Genomic DNA, 24,417 nt, shown 5'->3' with positions numbered 1-24,417 from the left:
AGCTCAGCTGCAAACAAATCACCTGCACAGAATTCAACTACGAACAAATCACCCTGTAGAAAGATCAGCTATAAGAAGTTACCTTGTAGATAGTTCAGCTACAAACAAATCACCCTGTAGAGAGTTCAGCTACAAACAATTCACCCTGTTCAGACATCAGTTAGAAGAAGTTTTCTTGTAGAGAGTTCAATTACAAACAAATCACCCTGTTGAAAGATCAGCTAAAAGATGTCACCTTGTAGATAGTTCAGTTACAAAGAAACCACCATGTAGAGAATTCAGCTACAAACTAGTGACCCTGTAGATACATCAGCTAGAAGAAGTTACCTTGTAGAGAGTTCAGCTACAAAGAAACCATTCTGTAAAGAGCTCAGCTGCAAACAAATCACCTATACAGAATTCAGCTACAAACGAATCACCCTGTAGAGAGATCAGCTAGAAGAAGTTACCTTGTAGATAGTTCAGCTACAAACAAATCATCCTGTAGAGAGATCAGCTAGAAGAAGTTACCTTGTAGATAGTTCAGCTACAAACAATTCACCCTGTACAGAGCTCAGAGGTTACCTTGTAGAAAGTTCAGCTACAAACAAATCACCCTGTAGAGAATTCAGCTGCAAACAAATCATGTATAGAGAGTTCAGCTACAAACAAATCTCCCTGTAGAGAGATCAGCTAGAAGAAGTTTCCTTGTAGAGAGTTCTGCTACAAACAAATCACCCTGTAGAAAGATCAGCTAGAAGAAATCACCTTGTAGAGAGTTCAGCTTCAAAGAAACAATCATGTGAGAGTTCAGGTACAAACAAATTGTCCTGTAGAGAGATCAGCTAGAAGAAGTTACCTTGTAGAGAGTTCAGCTACAAAGAAACCATCATGTAGATAGTTCAGGTACAAACAAATCACCTTGTAGAAAGATAAGTAGGAAGAAGTTACCTTGTAGATCCTTCAGCTACAAACAATTCACCCTGTAAAGAGATCAGCTAGAGGAAGTTACCTTGTAGAGAGTTCAGCTACAAAGAAACCATCATGTAGAGAATTCAGCTGCAAACAAATCATGTATAGAGAGTTCAGCTACAAACAAATCTCCCTGTAGAGAGATCAGTTAGAAGAAGTTTCCTTGTAGAGAGTTCTGCTACAAACAAATCACCCTGTAGAAAGATCAGCTAGAAGAAATCACCTTGTAGAGAGTTCAGCTTCAAAGAAACAATCATGTGAGAGTTCAGGTACAAACAAATTGTCCTGTAGACAGATCAGCTAGAAGAAGTTACCTTGTAGAGAGTTCAGCTACAAAGAAACCATCATGTAGAGAATTCAGCTGCAAACAAATCATGTATACAGAGTTCAGCTACAAACAAATCTCCCTGTAGAGAGATCAGCTAGAAGAAGTTTCCTTGTAGAGAGTTCTGCTACAAACAAATCACCCTGTAGAAAGATCAGCTAGAAGAAATCACCTTGTAGAGAGTTCAGCTTCAAAGAAACAATCATGTGAGAGTTCAGGTACAAACAAATTGTCCTGTAGAGAGATCAGCTAGAAGAAGTTACCTTGTAGAGAGTTCAGCTACAAAGAATCTATCATGTAGAGAGTTCAACTACAAACATATCACCCTGTAGAAAGATCAGCTATAGAAGAAATCACCTTGTAGAGAGTTCAGCTACAAAGAAACCATCATGTAGAGAGTTCAGCTACGAACAAATCGGCCTGTAGAGAGTTAAGCTACAAACAAATCTCGCTGTAGAGAGATCAGCTAGAAGAAGTCACCTTGCAGGGAGTTCAGTTACAAAGAAATAAACCATGTAGAGAGTTCAGCTGCAAACAAATCACCTGTAGAGAGTTCAGCTAGAAACAAGTCACCCTGTAGAGAGATCAGCTAGAAACAAGTCACCTTGTAGAGAGTTCAGCTAGAAGAAGTCACATTGTAGAGCTACAAAGAAACTACCATGTAGAGTTCAGCTGCAAACAAATCACCCTGTAGAGAACTCAGCTACAAACAAATCGCCCTGTAGAAAGATTAGCTAGAAGAAGTTACCTTATAGGGAGTTCAGATATGAACAGATCACCCTGTAGAGAGTTCAGCTACAAACAAATCACCCTGTAGAGAGTTAAGTTACAAAGAAACCACCATGTAGAGAGTTCAGCTAGAAGAAGTCACCTTGTAGAGAGTTAAGCTGCAAATAAATCACCCTGTAGAGAATTCAGCTACAAACAAATCACCCTGTAGAAAGATAAGCTGAAGAAGTTACCTTGTAGAGAGTTCAGCTACAAAGAAACCACCATATAGAGAGTTCAGCTGCAAACAAATCACCTGTGGAGAGTTCAGCTAGGAACAAGTCACCCTGTAGAGAGATCAGCTAAAAACAAGTCACCCTGTAGAGAGTTCAGCTAGAAGAAGTCACATTGTAGAGAGTTCATCTACAAAGAAACTACCATGTAGAGAGTTCAGCTGCAAACAAATCATCCTGTAGAGAGTTCAGCTAGAAGAAGTCACCTTTTAGAGAGTTCAGCTACAAAGCAACCACCATGTAAACAGTTCAGCTGCAAAAAACTCAATCACCTTGTAGAAAGATCGGCTAGAAAAAGTTACCTTGTAGAGAGTTCAGCTACAAAGAAACCACCATGTAGAGAGTTCAGCTGCAAACAAGTCACCCTGTAGAGAGTTCAGCTAGAAGAAGTCACATTGTAGAGAGTTCAGCTACAATGAAACTCCCATGTAGAGAGTTCAGCTGCAAACAAATCACCCTGTAGAGAACTCAGCTACAAACAAATATGCAGTGTAAAAAGATCAGCTAGAAGAAGTTACCTTGTAGAGAATTCAGCTACAACGAAACCACCATGTAGAGAGTTCAGCTACAAACAAATCACCTGTAGAGAGTTCAGCTAGAAACAAGTCACCTTGTAGAGAGTTCAGCTAGAAGAAGTCACATTGTAGAGAGTTCAGCTACAAAGAAACCACCATTTAGAGAGTTCAGCTGCAAACAAATCACCTGTAGAGAGTTCAGCTACAAAGAAACCATTCTGTAAAGAGCTCAGCTGCAAACAAATCACTTGTACAGAATTCAGCTACAAACAAATCACTCTGTAGAGAGATCAGCAAGAAGAAATTACCTTGTAGATAGTTTAGTTACAAACAAATCACCCTGTAGAAAGATCAGTTAGAAGAAGTTACCTTGGAGAAAGTTCAGCTACAAAGAAACCATTTTGTAAAGAGCTCAGCTGCAAACAAATCACCTGTACAGAATTCAACTACGAACAAATCTCCCTGTAGAGAGATCAGCTAGAAGAAATTACCTTGTAGAGAGTTCAGCTACAAAGAAACCACCATGTAGAGAGTTCAGCTGCAAAGAAATCACCCTGTAGAAAATTCTGCCAGAAACAAATTGCCCTGTAGAAAGATCAGTTAGAAGAAGTTACCTTTTAGAGAGTTCAGCTACAAAGAAACCATTCTGTAAAGAGCTCAGCTGCAAACAAATCACCTATACAAAATTCAGCTACAAACACATCACCCTGTAGAGAGATCAGCTAGAAGAAGTTACCTTGTAGATCGTTCAGCTACAAACAATTCACCCTGTAGAGAGAGCAATTAGAAGAAGTCACCTTGTAGAGTGTTCAGTTACAAAGAAACCACCATGGAGATTTCTGTAATCAATATATGTGACCGGATTTGCGAAAAGGGGTCTTCCACACACATCCAATTCCGTAAATGTTGGAGATCATAACTCAGTGTTCAAGTAACATATTAACCTGAAAATTTCACCATGTATTCAGCTATAGTGGTGCTCACCACTGCCCAAATATCAAGGCAATAGCTCTTTCCAATCTGAAGTTATCAATTGTCAAATTTGGCAAATTGGATGTGTGTGGAAGACCCCTTTTCGCAAATGCGGTCAAATATGTATTATACAGTATATATAATTTGTACATTTACTGATAAAATATTTAAAGTACATCTACTTCATCTTTTCTTCTTCCTGTAGTAAAGAAAAAAACGTAGGTTTAAAAAGTCCCAAAGCTGGTATACAAACACAAAAAGAAATGAAATCTAATCCAAAACAGCCAAGCTGTAAAAAAAGTGTGCGGCCCTCAGAAAGGCTATGGTGAAAAAAGATGTGAAATCCAAGGTGGCGGCCAAGAAATGGCTGTGATGGTAGGTTAATGGTAAAAATTTTAATAATGACAATTTAGGTAAATTTTGTGAAGCGGCACAAAAATTCACCTGAATTGTCTTTATTAAAATTTTTACCATTAACCTACCATCACAGCCATTTCTTGGCCGCCACCTTGGATTTCACATCTTTTTTCACCATAGCCTTTCTGAGGGCCGCACACTTTTTTTACAGCTTGGCTGTTTTGGATTAGATATATATATATATGTAACACTTTCACATCTCAGATCAAAGGAGCCACCAGGCCAGCTAGCCGGGCACTTGGAATTTGCTATGAAAACCACTCAGACGGAGAGCGTTTTGTTATCCTTGCCATCCAACAAGTTGAAAAATTTTGGGCTAAGGTGAGAACTAGTACTATAGCTTATTCACCAATCATTTCTGCATGTTTTCGAATGCAGACACACCCCCATCACAAAGCTACCACTTTGCAAGGAGTAACCACTCTACAAGACGCCTTACCTATCTAGGCTTTAGTGAACTTCATAATTTTTCCATTAACGATTCAATAGCACAGATTAAAACATTAAACTCACGTAACCGAAAACTCTGTGATATGTCTAGGATATGTCCGTCCATCATACAGTTGATTGCACATGATTTTGAACATTGCATAATGTGTAAATTGTGTCTGACCGACCTGCAAGGGCTACACAGTCACGAAAACAGCACTGAACGAGTTCAAATACCCAAAAGAAAGATTAGAAAGCGTTCCGTGAATCTTCTGTTTCACCAGTGAACTTCACGGAATGATTTTTGCCATATTATGCAATTTCAAATGCATGTGCAATTGACTCTAATCGAACATAACCAGAACGTACTAGCTGCTGGCCCATAATCGAAAATTTTAGGTATGCATATATAACACATCCGGTGGCTGCACTCGTATTGGCTTGAGTGATTGATCGCCCTGTACAGGCTATCAGGCTGATAAGTGTTACATATTAGCTTTAACACTGGGCATTCAGGCTTTGCCTGATATGTATGCCCTCTGCTCTCAGGCAGTTGGGCATACATATTAGACAAAGCCCTCATGCCCGTGTATTATATATATATATATATATATATATATATATATATATATGTAATACTTTCACACCTCAGATCAAAGTAGCAGCCCGGGCTACAACTGGGCAGTGATTATATAGACATTGATGCTGAAATCGATTGTGGGGATCGATAACACTCACATGATTAGGATACACGACTTGGATTTCGCTATGAAAACTACTCAGACGGTGAGCATTTTGTTATCCTTGCCACCCCTACAAGTTGGGCTAATGTGAAAACTAGTGCTATAACTTATTCAACAATCGTTTCCACACATTTTCGAATACAGACTCACCTCCATCATGAAGCTACCACTCTGCATGGAGTAACCACTCTACAAGCAAGTTTATCAGTCTAGGCCTTTAGTGAACTGCGTAGTTTTTCCATAAACGATTCAATAGCACTGTTTAAAACATTAAACTCGTGTAATGGAAATTCTTCATTATATCTCTAGGATATGTCATAACCGAACGTAACCAGAATGTACTAGCTGCTGACCCATAATCAAAAATTTTAGGTATGCATACTGTATATAATACATTCAGTGGCTGCACTTGTATTGGCTTGGGTGATTGATCGCCCTGTACAGGCTATCAGCCTAATAAGTGTTACATATTAGCTGTAACATGGGCGTTCGGGCTTTGCCTGATACGTATGTATGCCCTCTTGCCCATGTTACAACTATTACATATGTGTGTATATAGGTTGAAACTTTGGTAACCATTCCTTGGACAGTACACTATAGATGATACTGAGACAGTAAAAAGAAATTCAGAAATCATGTAAACTATGCGAGTTTTTGCTGAGACAATCACATAATAATACTGTAGTACAGTACCCAGATACATTCTATGCATACAGTACATTTGTAGTATTGGTCTAATACATATGCTGTACAAAAGCAAGCTCCATAATATATCTATTAATTTTGTGTTGGCAGTGGCGTAATCAGGAAAAAAAATTTACCGAGGCAAAGTTTATACATTGACCAAATTGAGAGGGTCTGTTTCTGACTCAACTGATTCACAAATACTTTGAAGTATGGGTGGTAAAGCATTTGCAGGTTGACTCTCTGGTTGGATGGAGGAAACTGTTTCAGAAGACTCTGAGTGTTTTTCTACATGTCATAAGTAATGCTCCAGCATAGTTAATGCCAAGCCAGGGAGTCTGGGGGAATGCTCCCTCAAGGAAAATTTGAAAATATATGTTTTGAAATGGCATGTGGGGGCTGATTATTTTTATTGTAACTGCTAATGTATGTCAATGTAATGTCGTGCAGTTGACTCATTGGAACTTTGGAAAAGTAATGTAAAGACAATTTACATAAATGTAAATAATCAAGCAGTGTAATGAGAGCAGTGGCTATAATCTTTATTGAATGCTCTATTAGAGTATATTACAATAACTGCTCTATTAGAGTATCTCGGTCTTTTACAAATTCAAGTAGCTGAAAAGTGATCCAGCACCATGCAAGGCACCATGTCACCATAGGTTCCAGCCCTGCTTAGTACTACAGCCATAAATTTTATTTTGTGTGGTACAGTAATGTCTAGTAATGTTTGAATAGAAAATCCGGCTGCCAAGACTCAGGCCTGCTCAGCCTGTTGTTCAGTATTTTTACCGAGGCAGCTGCCTCGGTTGCCTCAATGGTAGCTACGCCACTGGTTGGCTACACAAATAAAATATATACTTAACTTGCAGTTATCTCATACCTCATGTGTGTATACCGCATTTAAATGGTATCAATTAAGTCTCTCCAACCAAGATAAGCATTACATGTGATACAGGAGTTGTGGGTTTGTGTTGTGTACAGTATTTGCAATTTACATACACTCAATTATATATACTCAATAATTGCCAGTTTATGTCTGTGATGTGCAGTCAAAAATATGTAGGTATACTGTTACAAAGCACAGCTAATAGTTTATATTTTTAGATACACTACTTAAAAAGTAGTTTATCTTCTGAAAAAGTTAGCAGGCTTGCAAAAGTACAAAATCAACCACAATTAAAAAATTGAATCCCACATTTTAGCATACAGTACTAGCATTGTGCAGTGAAAAGCAATAACATATGAATAACAATATGAATGCTATTAGCCCATGGTTTAAAAACACGATCAATCGTCACATGTTGCAATTGGTGCATAAACAACAGTAGGCTTGCGCCAATTATGCCGGCATAATTTCGAACATAATCGTGCAATGTGCGTGCCAACAATACTGCACAACATGAACACACTGCACATTATTACTGCATTTCATATCAAAAACTTTGCAGTATTAATACTTTTACTATTTGTGACCAGATTTTACAAAACCGATCCAAATTGCACATCAGGCAAAATCAAATTAACACCTCCAGTGGATAGCTACATTATCTATTATTAATTAACACTTCACAGTGACCAGCACTGAAGGTCTGACAGCAACATGTGCTGCAGCTATCGTACTAATAGTTTTTACCGTCACTACTACTCAAACTACTTGAGGCTGGTTTCAACAGATGGCTGGTGTGTCATGCTCAAATGGTGGTTTCCGGTCTTGTGAAGGACCTGGCTTGGAAAGAATCACTGGTTTACTGGTGGACAGCCTCGTAATGTTGGCCAGATGTTTTTGTGTTGATTTTGCTACATATCAGCCATTAAGGAGCCAGCACAGCCCTGTAATCTCATGTCTGGACTCCAGTTGTGGTCTGCCTCCATTTTAAACTCTATCCCTTGCCCATCCCACTACCCCTTTGTGAACACTCATGATGCTACTTCGCTCATCCAACTGCTCAGATTTTCTATCTTATTTGGGAGAAAATTCTACAAGCAACAACAAGTTCTGGAAGTGGTCTGAAAGGTAATAGATTGATGCATCTTTTGTGTGAATTTTGTACATGTGCTTGCTATCCAGGGGCGGATCTAGGATCTATAAAAGGGGGGGGGGGGGGGGGGGCTAACTCAAGGTACTAATCTCTTGGGTAGAAGTGTGCGAAGCACAACTAGGGGAGTCCATGCCCCCCAGGAAAATTTTGAAAAATAGATGCTAAAATATTACGGAGACATTTCCACATAAAATTCATAATATTTTCTGCCTGTATATGCTGCCTTTAAATTATAGGTATGGCTCTCTGAAGCATTTTGCTAATGGAAAAGTTTGGGTAGGTATAGGCAACCAAGTATATGATGCACCCCTCTCACAATTGCACAACCCTGAATAGGTGCATGTTAGAATAATAATGTTGAAAGTGGAAAATTTGAACAATGCAACATTGAATCTGAGAGCATTTTCAATGGAAATTGTGTACCTGAATTAAGTATTGCCATACATATTAACCACACAAGTAGATGAATGAAGCCCTTTAAACAGACCAATTCACTTCATTGTATGCATAGGTGCAGGCAGATTTGGAAAAATTCCATAACAGAACCAACTACATCTTTCCAGTGAATGTTCTATTAGAGTAGTTAGCTGACTGCTCTATTAGAGTATCTCGATTTTATACACCTCCAATGCAGATCCGGGTCCTTATTGCATAAACTTTAGCATAAATCCACTGATAATACCTTGAAAAGATGTTTATAAGGTGGTTTTATGAGTATTTGTATTATTAGTGATCATATAATTATGCTAAGACAAAATTTCATTATAATACTCAGCATATTGATCAAGTAAATTCCAAATATGAAGGGGGGGGGGGGCTTCAGCCCCCAAAGCCCCCCCCCCCCCCCCCCCCTCCCCCGGCTTCTCCTCTGCTATCCTTGGCAAGTTATGCTAACTTGAATTATTTAAAATCGTTTATCTCAAAACTTCTAATGTGCGATTTCGATTCTTTTTCCAAAATCCTGTTACATTTCTTGACTGCTTTATGGAAGTAAGAATCGAGATACTCTAATAGAGCAGTCACTTACACTAATACTGCAGTCAGGAAATGCAGATATTCTCTAACAAAACAGTCAACTTTCGAGTATAATCTTGGTTTTTATAGCATAATTTTGAGCATAATAGGCTGGATTTTTGAGCACTACTCAAAAACATAATAGGAAATTTTCAAAGCATAATTGGCTCAAGCCTAAACAACAGGGCTATGATATAGTATTCTTTAGTCCTTTGATCTATTACATGAGTGCGCCTGAGTGGTATACAGTGGAACCTCTCTTAAAGGACCCTCCCTGTAAAGGACACTGTACATTCAACCTCCTTATAAAGGAGAGTTTCTGAGGTCACTATAGACTTTTCTTTACCAATACTGTTTTACCTCTGATAAAGAAAGGCAACTTCCGTAAAATTTCACCAAAATCAGTTGGTTCCAAAGTGTACATTAAATAGAGGTTCCACTGTATATATACATGTACGTACTATGAATGTTTTGGGATTTGCAGATATGCATACCTGATGGCCACAGGGTGTATGCATATCAGAAAATTTCTTTCACCCATGGTACGTATATGGACCACTTTCACACCTTACTTCAAAGGAAGAGAAGATGTACATATATAACACTTCAGGAATACATTGATGAGAAATGGAGGTAGTATATCAAAGCATATATCTCCTTGGAAGGTATACATTTTTGATATGCTGCCTCCATTTCTTACTGTGCATTCCAGGCATTTCCAGATTTTTTTTATTGACACTTCTATCTTTCTGCTGTACTACAGTGACACTGTACAAGATCGATTGTGAGATTTAGCATTATGAATTATGTTAAATTTATTGCAAATCACTTTGCATGATATATACAAAACTTTTGCACAAATATTTCAGTATGAATGAAGATATTTAATGTGACTGCTCTATTAGAGTATCTTGATCTTTTACACAATTAGTAGGTAAAAGATTCAGTCACGTTCTTGATGTTTTACTGCAGTTGAAAACTAGCCAACAGTTACAGTATTAGCTAAAGGCAGTATAAAGCCATGCAATTAAAATTTCTACAGCTGGTTGTGCAAATGCGTTTGTGTTTCAGCATACAAAAAATTATATTACAATGAAAAAAATCAAATTACAGTAAGCTGTGGAGTTGAAAATGAAGATGGTCATGTTTTATTCCATGAAGAAGATAAAAGGTTAGTTTATAGTGCTGTTTTGTTACTTTTCTAGATATCACGTATGGTGAATAGCTTTAATGTGCATGCAATTTGCAGCAAAAATTGTGTTCCAATATACTACAGTGTAACTCCATCTTTAGTCAGTATTGGGTTAGCAAACCAAACAGAGCACAAATCTATAAATGACTCCAATGCTATTCAGTATTAGGGCCTGTGGTCTGTTTTTGTTTGAGCCCAAGTAAAAGTTTTGTTTTGGGCTAGTACAGTAGTTCCAACACCAAAACATAGGCCTACCTACCATAGGTACAAGTACGTTGCTTGATAAGTATGTATATGCACAAGCCTGAGTGGCTGCAACCCTGACATATACATGTGAGCCCTAGAGCTGCAGGCTCTAGCTTGGGCTCATGCACATAAAAGGTGATTTGTTGGTAGTTGAACTCTCTAGAGGATGATTTGTTTGTAGTCGAACTTTCCACAGGGTGGTTTGTTTGTAGATGATTATACTGTACAGGTATCAGACAAAGCACTCATGTCTGTGGTATTGCTATTACAGTATACTATGGTATGTCATCCAATAACTATTATTGCACTTTGAGTCTTGGAGTGGTTTCCTTCATGAGTATATACATACAATATTAGAAGTTCATAAAAGTAAAACCAACCAAAACTCTGTAAATTAAACACATGATCAAGAACAAAAATCTTACAGTTTATTATTAGCTGAGCGTAATCAGACACTGCTCTTCCACTACCATTAGTAGCCACACATCGGTATTTGCCTGCATCTTTCAACTGTAGATTTATGATAGTGAGAGTATTAGTGTTCACTCCAATGGCACCAGATGGAATACTACCACTCTGTCTCTCCCAGTTATAAGATGTTGCTCCATCAGCCTCACATGATAATGCAACATTAGAAGTTACACTGACAAATGTATTCTTCGGATTAATGTTGACAATTGGTAACTTTCCTGTAACATTATTAAATTGTAACATAATAAAATTTAAACTTACTCGTTACTGTAAGATGTGCTTGGTTTGAAAACACAACATTGCCATACTGATTAATAACAATACACCGATAGGCTCCACTATCACTCTCCATCACGTTAGTGATCATCAGAGTGTCTCCAGTCTCTCCAGCAATGATTTTTTCTTTGTGTCTCCACTGGTACACAAAATTCTCAACTCCCACACCACTCACTGTGGTAGTAAAATTGGCAGTGCGTGTCACCTCTATGTTCTGTCTGGATGGTTTCACTGTCACCTCTGGTAGACCTGTATCACCAATACAACATCCACATTACCACCTATATAGCATCATCATGATCTTACCAGTAACTCTAAGTTGAGTGATAGCTGCAAAGATACTACCTCCTTCATTACTTGCCACACAAGTGTACTTGTTATTATCAGATGATCTCACATCTGGGATCACCAATGTATTGGTGTTTATACCAGTCACTTTACTAGGAAATGATCCTGATCCAATTTTCCACTGGTACTGGACATTACGTCCAGTAGCAGAACATCTTAATCTAAAAGTTTCTGTCAAATTGATGTAATCTAGTAATGGATGAACGCAGGTTGTTTGCGGAGGTGCTTGAGCTATATAGAAAGAAAAGGCTTCATGATAGACCAGATGCAATGTATAGTTTATGAATCATGGTACAGTACTTTTATCTTCACAATGATCTCTAACTAAAACTGCAACAGTGCTTTAGTGGTGGATCCAGTGGGTGCATAAGGAAAAAGTACTTCAATTTAAGTAATACATCCATGCCACTTTGTCCATATATATAATAGTTCGATGCGTTATATCAACCAGTCAGGGACAAATACAGTCTGATAAGATGTACTCTTCCACTTTTCATTCATATCAAAGAAATACCATATATGTGAAAATGTTCATACTATGAAATTTTCGTGGTTGCATACACACAAGATCTTCGTGATTTTATTTTCATGGCTCCATGAAAACAGGGTTTTTTTGCAGTTTAATTTTCGTGGATCACATATCTCAACTCTCCCTGAGTTGTTTTATTGGGCATCATTAAACTTAGTATTGTGAATGGCTGAGTGGTGCACTTTCTCCTAGTGCACCTCTTGGGTTAAGTTTCAAAGGAAGAATATACAGAAAGTGCAATATGATCGACAAACAAAGCATAACTTACTGGCTACAACAGCAATGATCTCACTGTCACTTCCAATAGGATTAGTTACATTACATTTATATATTCCATTATCACTTGTAGTAATACGGTTAATAGTGTAATCAGCACGGAACACTGCACTAGTGCTAGTATGAGTTACAGTAGTGATACTAGTAGACTGCAATAACGGGCCTCTATCCTTCATCCATGTGAATGTGTCTGGGGGAGAACCTCGTGAAGTACAGGCCAATGTGAGAGGATCACCTACAGCAACTTTTACAACAGATAATGATGGAGGGTCTATCACTGGAGCAGCTACATAGAGGGAGGAAAGAATCAGATGATGGGTACATATTACATGACTTACTCCTTCCCCTGAAGTATACACCCACTCTCATGGTCTGTTGCATCATTGAACTGTTTGACATTTTGCATGAGTAAATACCTTCTTGGGCAATGGTAAATGTTTTACACAAGTATAAGTTGATAACTCCTGGATAGTTCTTATTATTTGCTGCACGGACTTCAAATACAGGACCACCACAATGCCTCCCAATGGGAATTTGACTCCCACCAAAGTACCATCCACCAAGCATAGTGTTACGTTCAGAACCAAATGGTCCCAGTCCAGATGCACAATGAAAAATTGTATCAAATGGGTTCAGTATAAAGGGTTGAGTAACAAATGAGTAATCACTGATTGGATTGGTCAAATCTACACCACTAACAGAGGCTGCTGCTCCAGTCACCGCAATGCCTAGGTATATATATACATAATTTATTGTAATAATTTACATTACATTTTATTGCATTTTAATACCACATGTAAAAAAGTTAATTATTAATCATTATTATGTACAAACACATGCCAGTTACTGTATGTAAACATAAATATATCATTTCAAGCAACATCAACAAAGTATGCAAAAATCGTAAGTTAGTCAGTCTGCTTATATGACCTGCGATTAATATGATTTTGACACTGATTCAGATAAGTCGATATCATAAACTTGACATTTAAATAAGTCTAGGGACCCGCCGATTATGCTCATAGTTTTACCTATTATGCTATGCTGCACTGCTCAAGAATTTACCTATTATGCTTAAATTTATGCTCAATACTTACCCATTATGTTCAAATTGTGCCCAATTATTTATGCCTCAGTTCTCATGCTTTGCTAATAATTTCCAGTTTATGGATAAATAATAATAAGTGGCTGAAGCACAAACTTACTTGTCAAAATGCATATCACAGAAAAGATCGATATACTCTAGAACAGTCAGCTATATGATTGATCTATTAGAGTTACTCACTGTTCTATTAGAGTATATCGATCTTTCTGTGATCACTATTTTGATAAGCAAGAATTCATACTATTACACAAATATTCTACCTATTATGCTAGCATTATGCTCAATGCTTTCAGACACCTATTTTGCTCATAATTATGCCAGCATAATTGGCGGGTCCCTACATAAGTCATATAATACTACTGTAGCTATACAATTATACAAGAAGGGTTTTATAATATAATTACTGTACAATTTGACTTCAAAACTTAGTCAGATTTGATGCAATGTGATCAGTGATATGAGAATCATAAGTATAAACTGACAATTGTATTTATACAACAACGGCTTGTATTTTTGATCCTCTTGGTTACCTTCTCAACCATTATGAGTTAAGTGCACATATCATACCAGCTGTAACATTAGCATTGTACAACTGTTATGATATTAGACTCACAATAAGAACTATTACATTACATGTACAGTACAGACTATACAAATAATATCATACATATCCTACCTGATATGCGAAGTGTAAATGGTGAACTAGTAAATTGAGTTCCACCAATGGTTACAGTGCAAGTGATAGTGCCAGCATCTTCTGCAGACAGATTATTACCAGATACATTTTCTGTTGTCTGACCAGTAGGAAAACATGTTGGAACATTATGAGCAATGCTAGTGTAACATTCTCCAGTATTCCAGTGGTACGTGGCATCACCTGGCGGTGAATGGTTCGCCATACATGTCAGAGTGACACTACTCAATATGGGATATTCAAATGTGTTAGTAGATCCACTGACTGGCGTACCAGCTGGATCACTGACTACCCTGACTGTATATGACTGACCATAGATACCTGTAATTTTTCAATATACGCAAATATAATATGTGATAGTGTAGTACTGCATTAAAATGACAGAACAGCAGTTTTAATACTACAAAGAAATTCTGTTAAAAGAAACAAACAATGGCATTATCATTGAACTACCACAGTCAGGAACTCATATTTACTACATGGCAGTGCTTATGAGCTCCTGCTACTGTGAACAGACACTATAGTAGAAGGATTATACAATAATATATATATGTATGCTACATGTAGATATCAAGACACACGGTAGTGTGTCGTGCGGCCCAAGTAGCCGGCGCGCCACACCGTGAGTATATTTACAGGAAGAAAGTAAACGCGATTTTCACACCTTTGTAGCTCTGTGATTCCTTATCCAATTGAAACCAAAGTTGCTACAGAAGTGCCGGCTAGGTCGGGGAGTCCACATTCCAAATTTGAAGAAAATCGCTCCAGCCATTTCCGCGATACGAGTGGCCAAAGTTTGGGTTTTTTTTCTTCATTTTTTTCTTCTTCTATTTCTTCTTTTCGCACACTTTGCAAAATCCGCCATAAAACGCGAATTCGTGCTCCAATCGGGCTGAAATTTGGTACACTTAAAGGGCTCATTAAAGCGAATCTCAGTACTAAGTTTGGTAGGAATCCGATGAACATTCACGGAGTTATGACCAATTATTTGCGTAAAATAAGGTCGAAGGTCTGTCACGCCCACAGGGTAAACCACTAGAAGGAATGAGCTGAAAATTGCGAGGGGTCCTCCACGATTCGGAATCACGTCGAAGACCTCAGGAATCACTGGAATCAATCAAGGAATCATGGAATTATGGGAATCTGAAGCGGAATCAACTTTGTAATTAGAAATATTTTGAAGTAAATGTTATGAAAATTATATCGTAAATTACCGTTTAACACAGTATAACACACTCATAAGCTAAAGACGCTAACTCTCACTTGTTTTGCATCTGGTTTTACACTTTGTGTATACGCCTACGTGCATTACAGTGAGTGTTCCTGTGCGTTTCTAGTGAGGTTTAAGTCTTCGCGAGTGAGTGCGAGCCGTCGCAGAAGCAGCTAACTACAGCCACTATATACTAGCTAATTCATTCTCCGTCGGCTGGCTGTTGGATCGAGGTTTCCCGGATTCCAGAACATCCTGTAATCTAACAATTTTCAATAACAGCTCCTACAAGTTCTCAGTGGGGCCCGGATCCGGTGTTCCCAACGAGACTTATACTAACGCTTAGTTAACTAGCTTGTTAATGAGTTGCAATACATTCTTACTATAATTATTGCAGAACTCATATGGGTGAGTATATTACAATATAGATGTAAAATCATGAGGCTACAAATATAAGCTATAAAAATAAATTACAATGTAACATGTTTCAGAAGTTCCTTAAAAGTATCTATATTGTCACAATTTATATCACTAGGTAGAGTGTTCCACAATCAAATTGAAGCAGGAAAGAAACTGTATTTATAAGAATCAATAGCTGTGTCTGGCTGTATAAATTTAAGTTCACTACTTCTGGTATACCTTGATCTATGAGCTATATAATCAGGAAGAGATACATCCGCAATGCTATGAATAATTTTATGGAACATCTGAAGCCTTAAATGTTTGAAATGAGTTTCAATGGTGCTCGAGTTAAGACGTGATAACATGTTTGATACACTGCTGGTTTGATATTAATCATTCATTACAAAACGAGCTGCACATCTTTGCACAGACTCAAGTTTGTTTTTGACTGTCTGCTGTAAGGAGCCCATGCTGCAGCTGCATATTCCATTGTGGGCTTGACGTAAATAAGAAACAGGTTGATTCTTTGATTTTACAGGAGCAGTTTGCAAAGTTTCTCCTCACAAAACTTAATACAGACTTTTCCTTTTTGCACACATTGTCCACATGTTGGTTAAAAGATAATTTTGAATTAATTGAGACTCCCAGGTACTTGGCACACTGAACCACAGTAAGTTGTTCTCCATGAAGGTGGTAACTGGAGTATATAGGGTTTCGTTTAAGAGTTATAGATACAACCACGCATTTGTCAACATTCAAAGACATTTTCCACTTTTTCTCCCATAGCTCCAATATTTGTAAATCATCTTGCAAATCTTTAACATCTGTTAAACTATCAATTCTCCTATATAGAATGCAGTCATCAGCGTATAAGCGACAAATAGAACTTAATTCGTTAGTGATATCGATTTGATTGATTGATTGATTTGATTTTTAAATTAGCCTCAAGTCAGTCGGCAATGCCGTTCTTCCCTGACTGAGGAGGAAACACAAAAATAGCATACATATACACATATAAATTACAACTGCACACACACAAAGACTGAACAAAAAATTACAACACACACATAGCACATACAAAACAATTAAGCAAACAATTTACAAACATAAAAACCATCAACAAATTTTACACAAATAAGAAAATAAATTGTCCTGAAAAGTTGGAGATGTTAACATGTCATTAGGAACTGCATTCCACCAGTGGGAAGCTTGAGATCTAAAATGCTTTTGAGTAAAAGAAACTCTACATCTTGGTGGTTGTGCAAATAGCTGTGTAGTACGAATAGCATACTGATATCATTTATGTATGTAAAAAATAGCAGAGGCCCTAGTACAGAACCTTGTGGGACACCACTCAAAACATCACAGGGGGTGGAAGTGCAACCACCACACACAACACTCTGTGTACGTCCAGTCAGGAAAGATGTGATCCAGTTTAAGGTCTTTCATCAGGGTTAGCTAGTGTTGTGATGGTGTCCACTGACACTTTTGCTAGACGCAGAAATATAGTGCTGCCTGCCCAGTAATGATAAAATAAATCAATAAAAATAGGCTATTGCCAGCGAATTTCTAGCGGCTCGCAGCGGCTCGAGTCCATGCCGGGTGGAACTTAACATGACTTCAGTACTCACCAGTAGGTTCAGCAGAGGTAGCTAAAGTGATACACTGTGATAGTCACCATTCTGGCTCGCCTATAGTACAGAATCCATTCTAGGGAATCGTGGAATCAACTTGGAATTACAGAATCAGCCTTGGAATCAGCCGGAATTATTAGAATCATTTGGAATTATAGGAATCCCTTTTGGAATTAGACGGAATAAAGGAATCGCGAGGAATCGCTGGCAGAATCAGAGGAATCAGAGGATTCAACGTTCGGAATCTAGGAATCAACTGGAATTACGCGGTGATTCCGAATCACGTCGATCATAATCCTGAGTGGCGGACCCCTCGGAAAATTGCTATGTAGATGGAGTAACTATCGTAGGAGTGCCTTTTTGTGGTTTGAAAGGAATCCAGTTAAAGGCCATCGAGATATGACACAAAACCCAACCTGTGTCACAATTACGCGATCGATTTTTATGAAGAAAAAAAACTATTAGTTTTCACGCCTACCAGGCAAACCATTTAGAGCAGTGAGCTGAAAATCGGTGTGTAGCTGGAATAATTATCATAGAAATTCCTTGCAGTAGTACAGAAGAATCGGATTATAAACCACTGAGTTATGATTCCAAAGCCAACTACGTGTAGCATATGCGAGATCGAGATACTCTAATAGAACAGTCACTCTAATAGAGCATTCAGCTACGTATATAACTTACTCCATCACAGAATTATATGACATTGTAAGTTATTCTGTAGGGAGTTCAGCTACAAACAGTTAATCTTATAGACAATTCAGCTACAAGCAAGTCACCCTGTAGAGAGTTCAGCTACAAATATGTTGCTGTAGAGATTCAGAACATTATAAGTCACACTGAAGAGAATTCATCTATAAACAAGTCACCTTGTAGAGACAACAAGTCACTCTGTAGAGAATTCAGCTACAAACAAGTCACTGCGTAAAGGGTTCAGCTACAAAATAGCTACCCAGTGGAGAGTTCATCTAGATCAGCTACAAACAAGTTACTTTATGCAATGTTCAGTTACAAGTAAGTCACTCTGTAGAGACTTCAGCTACAAACAAGTCACTCTGTAGTACAAACAAGTCACCGTGTAGTTGGAGAGTTCAACAACCAATCAAAAAAATCACTCTGTAAAGAGTTCAGCTATACAAACATGTTATAACTCTATAGAGAAAGTTATAACTCTATAGAGAGATCAGCTAGAAACAATTAGTCATCCAGTAGAGATATCAGCTACAAGTCATCACCTTATAGAGAGTTTAGTTACAAAGGAACCACCATGTAGAGAGTTCAGCTGCAAACATATCACCCTGTAGAGAGTGCAGCTATGAACAGATCACCCTGTAGAGAGTTCAGCTAGAAAAAGTCATCCAGTAGAGAGATCAGCTAGAAGGATCACCTTGCAGAGACTTCAACTACAAACAAATCACTCTGCAGATAGTTCAGCTACAAACAAGTCACCCTATATAGAGAGATCAGCTAGAAGAAGTTACCTTGTACAGAGCTCAGCTACAAAGAAACCATCATATAAAGAGTTCAGCTGCAAACAAATCATCCTGTAGAAAGTTCAGCTACGAACAGATCACCCTGTAGAGAGATCAGCTAGAAACAAGTCACCCCATAGAGAGAGTAGCTACAAAGACACCATCCTGTAGAGAGTTCTATTACAAACAGATAACCCTATAGAGAGTTAAGCTACAAACAATTCACCCTGTAGAGAGAGCTCCTAGAAGATGTCACCTTGTAGATAGTTCAGCTACAAACAACAAACCACCCTGTAGAAAGATCAGCTAGAAGAAGTCACCTTGCAGAGAGTTAAGTTACAAACAAACCACCACGTAGAGAGTTCAGCTAGAAGAAGTTACCTTGTAGAGAGTTCAGCTACAAAGAAACCATTCTGTAAAGAGCTCAGCTGCAAACAAATCACCTGTACAGAATTCAGCTACAATCAAATCACCCTGTAGAAAGATCAGCTAGAAGGAGTTACCTTGTAGAGAGTTCTGTTACAAAGAAACCACCATGTAGAGAATTCAGCTACAAACAAACCACCACGTACAGAGTTCAGCCAGACGAAGTTACCTTGTAGAGAGTTCAGCTACCAAGATACCATTCTTTAAAGAGCTCAGCTGCAAACAAATCACCCATATACAGAATTCAGCTACAAACAAATCACCCTGTAGAAAGATCAGCTAGAAGTAGTCACCTTGTAGAGAGTTCAGCTACAAACAAACCACCATGTAGAGAGTTCAGCTAGAAGAAGTTACCTTGTAGAGAGTTCAGCTACGAAGAAACCATTCTGTAAAGAGCTCAGCTGCAAACAAATCACCTGTACAGAATTCAGCTACAAACAAATCGCCCTGTAGAGAGATCAGCTAGAAGAAATTACCTTGTAGAGAGTTCAGCTACAAATAAATCACCCTGTAGAGAGATCAGCTAGAAGATGTTACCTTGTAGATAGTTCAGCTACAAACAAATCATCCTGTAGAAAGATTAGCTAGAAGAAGTCACCTTGTAGAGAGTTCAGCTACAAAGAAACCACCATGTAGAGAGTTCAGCTAGAAGAAGTTACCTTGTAGAGAGTTCAGCTACGAAGAAACCATTCTGTAAAGAGCTCAGTTGCAAACAAATCACCTGTACAGAATTTAGCTACAAACAAATCACCCTGTAGAGAGATCATCTAGAAGAAATTACCTTGTAGAGAGTTCAGCTACAAACAATGCACCCTGTAAAGAGAGCAGCTAGAAGATGTCACCTTGTAGAGTGTTCAGTTACAAAGAAACCACCATGGAGAGTTCTGTAATAAATATATGTATTATATATATAATTTGTACATTTACTGATAAAATCAGAAATATTTAAAGTACATCTGCTTCATCTTTTCTTCTTCCTGTGGTAAAGAAAAAAAAAGATAGGTTAAAAAAGTCCCAAAGATACAAATACAAAAAGAAGTGAAATCTCATCCAAAACAGCCAAGCTGTAAAAAAAGAGTGCGGCCCTCAAAAAGGCTATGATGAAAAAAGATGTGAAATCCAAGGTGGCGGCCAAGAAATGGCTGTGATGGTAGGTTAATGGTAAACATTTTAATAACGACAATTCAGATGAATTTGGTGCCACTTGGTCTTGGCACAAAATTCACCTGAATTGTTATTAAAATTTTTACCATTAACCTACCATCACAGCCATTTCTTGGCCTCCACCTTGGATTTCACATCTTTTTTCACCATAGCCTTTTTGAGGGCCGCACACTTTTTTTACAGCTTGGCTGTTTTGGATTAGATTACAAATACAAGGACACATTTGATATTAGATGCATGACATTGTAGAGATCCACAAGTTGAGTGTTATGCAACTGTACTCTCTCTATTCTCCTCTTGTTGGGAATGTCAAGATAATTATTTTTATCCTGCAAGAATTTGGCAGGTTGTGCAACAAGGATTATAGTTAAAATATTATGTGATGCTAGGCATTTACTACTAGGACAATGACCTTAAGATAACTGCACTGTAAACGTATGTATTTTTAAATTTGCAGTGCTCACTTATCCCCATACTAAATTAGTGGTTTTGAGATAACCAGATATCTATGTGATCAGATGTAGAATGTTTTATTTAGTGTGTACCTATCATCTGTGATTTGGTTTAGTGGTTAACCTTGGTGGGTTAAAATAGCTAAGACTGCAAATCTTAATTGAACATATGACATCACAAAAAGATATATCAACAGTATGAACAACCAATATATTTGGCATCAATATTTGTGTGTTTATATGTACTGTTGTTACTAATTACCAACATGAATTTATAATAAATATATATATATATATATATATTTATTTATTATTATGAACTTTTGTTACAGAGTTGTAATTAGTATGTAAGCTTCTAGCTACCACAGTACAGTATGTACCTGTAGCTACAATACATGGCCTGTTATCTCTTGTGGTATTTGGAATACCTATAAAGCATAATTATACTGTATGTACGCTATACAATTGAGTGAAATACTTGAAAAAGGTCGATTTCTTATGTGGATAGCTCTGTGGAAAAGTTACACAAAGAAGGGTTATCTACTTACACTGCACCTAAATGAGTCATCTATAGCTATATAAAGTATATTTGAGACGTCAACCATAAAGTTTGAAATGTATGTTAGTGAAAGTTAGAGTATATGTGTAAAGCAATTCACTAAAAATAAGAGTGCAGAGCCAATCGTGTTAGTATCTCCAACCTGCCCACGAGTATGTAGACTTAGGCTTTAGAATATTTTTGACAGTTTATAGGAAATGATGTGCAAGCTTTCCTTATCCTTGATAGCTGCAAACCAAATATTAGAGAACTATTTGTTGACTACATGATTTGTAATTGCAACAAAAAATGTATGTATGATATCCACATTGATGAAATTTGATGTCATAATTGACAAACTGGCCATGTTATGCTGGTGCTTCAGAAATTTTGGCATATGTGCAGTATTCAAAATGAATGTTGTAGAGTAGAGTGCCATTTGCGTAAGTTCTCCAACACTTAAGTTATCATTTCAACAAAATAAAGCAGTGGATACTGAACCGAAAGTCAGTTCAATAAGCCGTACCAGCTATTGAACTGACAGTAAAACTTAGACAAAGGGATTACTAAAACGAAAAAAAAAAAAAAACCCACAAAGCTCATCTGGGGATTGAACCCAGGGCTACCGATGCATTGGGCCAGTGTGCTAGCTACTGTGCTCCACTGTTAGCTACGAACCTGTGCTCCACTGTTAGCTACGAACCTGTGCTCCACTGTTAGCTACGAACCTACCCTACTTTTCTATCTTATAAATGTGACTCAAGAAGGAGTCTAAGCTGTATAAGAAGAATGTAACTTAAAGGTGACCAAAGCTGAACTTGACACTAACCCTAACACTACTTGTCACATGCCCTAAAGTCAAATACTCTGGGCTACTACTAGACACATGCCCTAAAGTCAAATACTCAGGGCATTCCAACCCTAACATACAACTAGTTGCTTTGTACTTGTGTAGATGGACGACTGTCAGTTATTTTGGGTTATCTACAATAAAACCCTTTCGGTTCAGTAACCACTTCCATAAAATAGCTGCCGTTTAATTAATCACCATCCTACTATGTAGGGACCTCCAGGAAGGGAATTGACTGAAAGACCAGGTACGTATAGCAATGTCACAGTAGATTGCAAAATGGCACTGTAGTTACAATCTTCTGCCTCTTTGTAGGGATTTGGCTAGCTGCACAAATCTAGTAGTCTACGCGTGTATGATTATAATATTATATCATTTGCATCACCCAGTGGCCATAAAGCTCCAGCAGTCTAATATTATATGACTGGTTCCCAAGACGAGCAGAATTGCGAATGTACGTGCGTTTATGCCGGAAACATGCACTACATTATTACCTCGATTTACTCACCTGCCACAAGGTTACACAAATATGTAAGAGCAAGAGCTATGTCCGCACTTGAAACAAACTTCGAAATACGCAACATCTCTAGATCTCTCCTTCTGTCGTACGGTGTGTCACTCCTTTCAGTTGGCGACAAGGAGTCGGTATTTAGGTGGCTTCGTTTCTAAAATCCCCCACTGGACAATTACTTGACAATAAAGGATATGCGCTATTAATAATTTGAACGAAAAATGATCAATATATCAAGATTTGCGCCGTGCTCAAGAATTTTTGACGGTGAACGACTATCGTGAATCCCATACAAAAGTACAGGTAGCAAATGCGGCTCGGACTCTAACTTGCCACATAAACTACGGATGGGGCTTCTCCTGCCAGTTACTCTGTTATACACATAAAGGAATCCATCGCTCTGGAGAAACTCGCGTAACTGGTCTAGTTTTGGTGATTCGCACTTTCTATGCATACCTACAATACATTCGTTCACCGTCGTGACGTAAGAAAACATCACGTTTTCATTAGAATGTTTTCGGTCATAAAGTTAGCGCATATCCTCTATTACACAGCTGCAGCTCACTACGTATACTGTGAATATATTTCATTCTCTACAGCTACAGTGTATAGCTGCTAAACTATTGTGCAAGTACACTGTTAAAACTGATGTGCTATGGTAGCACCTAAAAATGCTATGGTAGCACCTAAAAGTGCTAAATTTTGACTGCTCCAGTCAAAAAATAGCACCTAGAGGTGCTACCATAGCACTTCATTTTTAACAGTGTATACGTACTCAGCCCCTAACTACCCCCTTCAAAAAATTTTAATTAGCTATGCATTATCAATTGTGCACGTAAAAAGGATCATGATCATCCAGTAGTTTACTCAAGTGATCACTTTTAGCTACACAATCGTTATTGAGAGCATGCATCACTGATAATTGTAGCTCAAATGGCAAGACATGTTAATTAAAACCCATGCACAATTAGTCTAAGTATACAACTGCTCTACACTGTATTATAATAGTTATATAATTACAGTATCACTGCATGTGTAATAATAGCACAACTGTATTGGGTTATAGCTATAACTTCTATAACACATGCAGTAACTTTTTATTTATTTGATTGTTGTCTAAGCTATATACACAATAAAATCTGTTCCCTTTCAGTATTGTCAATGGCAACTAGTGGCTTCATAGGAGCTGCATGATGCCATCTAGCTACTACTATCACTGTTCATGCAATAATGTGCACAGCTTGTGCAACAGATAATATCAATAGTTCATATACAGTAATTTCAGAGGCGGATCTAGGATTTTCAGGAGGGGGTTTCCAGTGGTAGTAAGACTCAGCACAGGGGTCTGGGGGCACAGCTTCCAGATGCTGACAAGGTTTTAATAATTACAATGCTTAATATTTAATAAAAATTTGATGTGTTATACTACTACACATTAGTTATTTTACATATCTGATATACTGATGCTCACTATCATCCAATATTTTAGCGAAATAACTAGTTATTCTGCATCCACAGAATCACAAGT

The 24,417-nt window shown here is 37.8% G+C and overlaps 1 protein-coding gene across 1 annotated transcript in view; it reads right to left on the bottom strand.

Annotated features, from left to right (window-relative positions):
- LOC136256466 (hemicentin-1-like) overlaps positions 1–23,058 on the bottom strand; it is a 38,120-nt gene extending 15,062 nt beyond the window's left edge. The window contains exons 1-7 of the mRNA XM_066049435.1: positions 22,887–23,058; positions 14,213–14,551; positions 12,770–13,159; positions 12,424–12,717; positions 11,585–11,857; positions 11,264–11,527; positions 10,957–11,220 (exon numbers count right to left, since the gene is read on the bottom strand). Of these exons, the coding sequence (XP_065905507.1) occupies positions 10,957–11,220; positions 11,264–11,527; positions 11,585–11,857; positions 12,424–12,717; positions 12,770–13,159; positions 14,213–14,551; positions 22,887–22,962 (1,900 nt within the window). The 5' untranslated portion in view covers positions 22,963–23,058. The remainder of the gene's footprint in view (positions 1–10,956; positions 11,221–11,263; positions 11,528–11,584; positions 11,858–12,423; positions 12,718–12,769; positions 13,160–14,212; positions 14,552–22,886) is intronic.
- Between the last annotated feature and the right edge of the window lie 1,359 nt (positions 23,059–24,417).

The sequence above is a fragment of the Dysidea avara genome, chromosome 5 (genome assembly GCF_963678975.1).
Source record: "Dysidea avara chromosome 5, odDysAvar1.4, whole genome shotgun sequence".
NCBI lineage: Eukaryota > Metazoa > Porifera > Demospongiae > Dictyoceratida > Dysideidae > Dysidea > Dysidea avara.
This window is presented reverse-complemented; position numbering and strand designations above follow the sequence as displayed.